Genomic DNA, 5,000 nt, shown 5'->3' with positions numbered 1-5,000 from the left:
ACACACACACACACACACACACACACACACACACACACACACACACACACACACACACACACACACACACACACACACACACACACACACACACACACACACACACACACACACACACACACACACACGTGCGTACGTTACCTGTGGCAAGGCCTGCATGACCGTGTCCAGAAGAGCTCTCATCCCTGTAGCCATCTTCAACAGCTTCAACACTGAGGAGAGAGACAACACAACACTATAGCCAGTGTGTCTACCTCTAGTGATCCTCAGGGCTGTGTCTACCTCTAGTGATACTCAGGGCTGTGTCTACCTCTAGTGATCCTCAGGGCTGTGTCTACCTCTAGATGATCCTCAGGGCTGTGTGTCTACCTCTAGTGATATTCAGGGCTGTGTCTACCTCTAGTGATCCTCAGGGCTGTGTGTCTACCTCTAGTGATACTCAGGGCTGTGTCTACCTCTAGTGATCCTCAGGGCTGTGGCTACCTCTAGTGATCCTCAGGGCTGTGTGACTACCTCTAGTGATCCTCAAGGCTGTGTGTCTACCTCTAGTGGTCCTCAGGGCTGTGTCTACCTCTAGTGGTCCTCAGGGCTGTGTGTCTACCTCTAGTGATCCTCAGGGCTGTGTGTCTACCTCTAGTGATCCTCAGGGCTGTGTGACTACCTCTAGTGATCCTCAGGGCTGTTTCTACCTCTAGTGATCCTCAGGGCTGTGTGTCTACCTCTAGTGATCCTCAGGGCTGTGTGACTACCTCTAGTGATCCTCAGGGCTGTGTCTACCTCTAGTGATCCTCAGGGCTGTGTGTCTACCTCTAGTGATCCTCAGGGCTGTGTGTCTACCTCTAGTGATCCTCAGGGCTGTGTGATACCTCTCCTCAGGGCTGTGTGACTACCTCTAGTGATCCTCAGGGCTGTTTCTACCTCTAGTGATCCTCAGGGCTGTGTCTACCTCTAGTGATCCTCAGGGCTGTGTGTCTACCTCTAGTGGTCCTCAGGGCTGTGTGTCTACCTCTAGTGATCCTCAGGGCTGTGTGTCTACCTCTAGTAATCCTCAGGGCTGTGTGTCTACCTCTAGTGGTCCTCAGGGCTGTGTCTACCTCTAGTGGTCCTCAGGGCTGTGTTTACCTCTAGCGATCCGCAGAACTCTCATGATCCTGATGATGGTGGGGTTGATGGGTAGCGATGCGTTCATCTTCAGCTCCTCCAGAGTGATGCCCATGATGGACAGCAGCACTATGGCCAGGTCCAGCTGGTTCCACCTGGACATACACACACACACACTTTTGTGTCAAGATCCAATGCCCGAGTGAGGAACAGTTTTTGTGTGTGTGTGTGCGCATGTGTGTTTGTGTGTGTGTGTGTGTGTGTGTGTGTGTGTGTGTGTGTGTGTAGTGTGTGTGTGTGTGTGTGTGTGTGTGTGTGTGTGTGTGTGTGTGTGTGTGTGTGTGTGTGTGTGTGTGTGTGTGTGTGTGTGTGTGTGTGTGTGTGTGTGTGTGTGTGTGTGTGTGTGTGTGTGTGTGTGTGTGTGTGTGTGTGTGTGTGTGTGTGTGTGTGTGTGTGTGTGTAGTGTGTGTGTGTGTGTACCTGTCCTTAAAGAACCTGTGCAGTCCGAAGGCCACTAGTTTCAGCAGGGTCTCGATGATGAAGATACAGGTAAACAGGTAGTTACAGTACTTCAGAGCCTCCTCCAGATACTGCAGACAGACAGACAGACAGACAGACAGACAGACAGACAGACAGACAGACAGACAGACAGACAGACAGACAGACAGACAGACAGACAGACAGACAGACAGACAGACAGACAGACAGACAGACAGACAGACAGACAGACAGACAGACAGACAGACAGACAGACAGACAGACAGACAGACAGACAGGAAGGTTCCAGAAGAACCAGACAGAACACTATTAGAGTTATATAGTATGACCATCAAGGTTACCAGTGGTTGGTTGATTTTCATACTTTCCTTGTTGCTATGGTTACCAAAGTTACCCAATTGCAGTATGGTTGCTATAGTTACCAATGTGCGGGGTTACTTCTGTTACCCGAGGCTGGTTGTCGTGTGGTTGCTATAGTTACCCGAGACTGGTTGTAGTGTGGTTGCTATAGTTACCTGAGGCTGGTTGTGAAGTGGTTGATATAGTTACCTGAGGTTGGTTGTAGTGTGGTTGCTATAGTTACCTGTGGCTGGTTGTAATGCTCCATGCTCATGGTGACGACGTTGATGCCGATGATGACGGTGATGAAGAGGTCCAGGTAGTGGCTGGTGCACAACGTGTGGATGGAGAGACGCACCGGGGAGTAGTCTGCATAGTAGGGTCTCTGTTGGGCCTCTGGAACACACACACACACACACACACACACACACACACACACACACACACACACACACACACACACACACACACACACACACACACACACACACACACACACACACACACACACACACACACACACACACACACACACACACACACACACACACACACAGTCAGAACACCTACATGTAGAGAGAGATATGTGGCACGTACAGAGGACCAGAGTGACATCACCAGAGACATTACTGAGGGAGTTGACATTCAGTAACAGACAGTAACTATGACATCATCAGTAACAGACAGTAACTATGACATCATCAGTAACAGACAGTAACTGTGACGTCATCAGTAACAGATAGTAACTATGAGATCATCAGTAACAGACAGTAACTGTGACATCATCAGTAACAGACAGTAACTATGACATCATCAGTAACAGACAGTAACTATGACATCATCAGTAACAGACAGTAACTATGAGATCATCAGTAACAGACAGTAACTATGACATCATCAGTAACAGACAGTAACTATGACATCATCAGAAACAGAAAGTAACTATGAGATCATCAGTAACAGACAGTAACTATGACATCATCAGTAACAGACAGTAACTATGACATCATCAGAAACAGAAAGTAACTATGACATCATCAGTAACAGACAGTAACTATGACATCATCAGTAACAGACAGTAACTATGAGATCATCAGTAACAGACAGTAACTATGACATCATCAGTAACAGACAGTAACTATGACATCATCAGAAACAGAAAGTAACTATGAGATCATCAGTAACAGACAGTAACATCATCAGTAACAGACAGTAACTATGACATCATCGGTAACAGACAGTAACTATGACATCATCAGTAACAGACAGTAACTGTGACATCATCAGTAACAGACAGTAACTATGAGATAATCAGTAACAGACAGAAACTGTGACATCATCAGTAACAGACAGTAACTATGAGATCATCAGTAACAGACAGTAACTATGAGACAGACATGGTTTGGGAGTTGACATTCAGTCAATTCAGTCAGAAAGTGCAAATTCAAATGCAATGATTGAAAAAAATACAAATCTCCCTAATTCAAAATAATGGAACCATTTAAAAAAAAAATAATTACAATTGATACTGATGTTGATATTGAATGAACCCCCAGCCCTGCTGAGACAAACACGTGAGGTCATCCCAACGCCTGCTGGACTACCGCTTAGTGGCGTTGTGATTACGGAAGTCTAAAAATATGCCATTTATCTATTGGTTAACGGTTCCATTTATCTGTCCCCTGGTTGGTCCAGCTGTTCAAGGGTAAATTCTATTGGTCAACGGTTCCAGCTATGTTTCTGAGTGTTGCTGCCCATCAAACCATGTTTTCCCGGTACAACACCGACGATACCGTCTCATGTTTACCGGTACAGTAACACCGACTGCTTCGTACCGTAGTGTTTGTTAGAGAGATGATGCTGCTGTAGGTGTACAGACCTTAATCATGCATGTCCCAACGATGGGCCGACATCATGCCCACATTCAGAGCTAATGTAGCGAACGAAGCTTATATAGCTAACGTAGCTAATGTAGCTAACGTAGATAACGTAGCTAACGTAGCTAATGTAGCTAACGTAGCTAATGTAGCTAACGTAGCATACATAGCTAACGCAGATAGCGTAGCTAATATAGCTAACGTAGCTAACGTAGCTAATGTAGCTAACGTAGCATACGTAGCTAATGTAAATAATGTAGCTAACGTAGCTAACGTAGTTAATGTAGCTAACGTAGCATATATAGCTAACGCAGATAGCGTAGCTAATATAGCTAACGTAGCTAATGTAGCTAACGTAGCATACGTAGCTAATGTAGCTAATGTAGCTAACGTAGCTAATCTGGTGTCCTATGTGAATTGAAGTATGCTCCCTCTAATTATCTCTCCCTCTCCCTCTCCTCCCGGAGGACCTGAGCCTTTGGGACCATGCCTCAGGACTACCTGACCTGATGACTCCTTGCAGTCCCCAGTCCACCTGGTCGTGCTGCTGCTCCAGTTTCAACTGTTCTGCCTGCGGCTATGAAACCCTGACATGTTCACCGGACCTGCTGTTTTCGACTCTCTCTCACTCTACCGCACCTGCTGTCTCTAACTGAATGAAAAGACAACTGACATTTACTCCTGAGGTTGGGTTGTAGCAGGGTTTATACTGTAGAGATATCAGCTGTAGCAGGGTTTATACTGTAGAGATATCAGCTGTAGCAGGGTTTATACTGTAGAGATATCAGCTGTAGCAGGGTTTATACTGTAGAGATATCAGCTGTAGCAGGGTTTATACTGTAGAGATATCAGCTGTAGCAGGGTTTATACTGTAGAGATATCAGCTGTAGCAGGGTTTATACTGTAGAGATATCAGGTCAGCTGTAGCAAGGTATATACTGTAGAGATATCAGCTGTAGCAGGGTTTATACTGTAGAGATATCAGCTGTAGCAGGGTTTATACTGTAGAGATATCAGGTCAGCTGTAGCAGGGTTTATACTATAGAGATATCAGCTGTAGCAGGGTTTATACTGTAGAAATATCAGCTGTAGCAGGGTTTATACTGTAGAGATATCAGCTGTAGCAGGGTTTATACTATAGAGATATCAGCTGTAGCAGGGTTTATACTGTAGAGATATCAGCTG

The 5,000-nt window shown here is 45.7% G+C and overlaps 1 protein-coding gene across 1 annotated transcript in view; it reads right to left on the bottom strand.

Annotated features, from left to right (window-relative positions):
• LOC124021622 (voltage-dependent T-type calcium channel subunit alpha-1H-like) overlaps positions 1-5,000 on the bottom strand; it is a 150,231-nt gene that overhangs the window by 18,828 nt on the left and 126,403 nt on the right. The window contains exons 29-32 of the mRNA XM_046336759.1: positions 2,183-2,334; positions 1,582-1,691; positions 1,123-1,256; positions 142-212 (exon numbers count right to left, since the gene is read on the bottom strand). Coding sequence (XP_046192715.1) covers positions 142-212; positions 1,123-1,256; positions 1,582-1,691; positions 2,183-2,334 — 467 coding nt within the window. The remainder of the gene's footprint in view (positions 1-141; positions 213-1,122; positions 1,257-1,581; positions 1,692-2,182; positions 2,335-5,000) is intronic.

The sequence above is a fragment of the Oncorhynchus gorbuscha genome, unplaced genomic scaffold (genome assembly GCF_021184085.1).
Source record: "Oncorhynchus gorbuscha isolate QuinsamMale2020 ecotype Even-year unplaced genomic scaffold, OgorEven_v1.0 Un_scaffold_1148, whole genome shotgun sequence".
Classification (NCBI taxonomy): Eukaryota; Metazoa; Chordata; class Actinopteri; order Salmoniformes; family Salmonidae; genus Oncorhynchus; species Oncorhynchus gorbuscha.
This window is presented reverse-complemented; position numbering and strand designations above follow the sequence as displayed.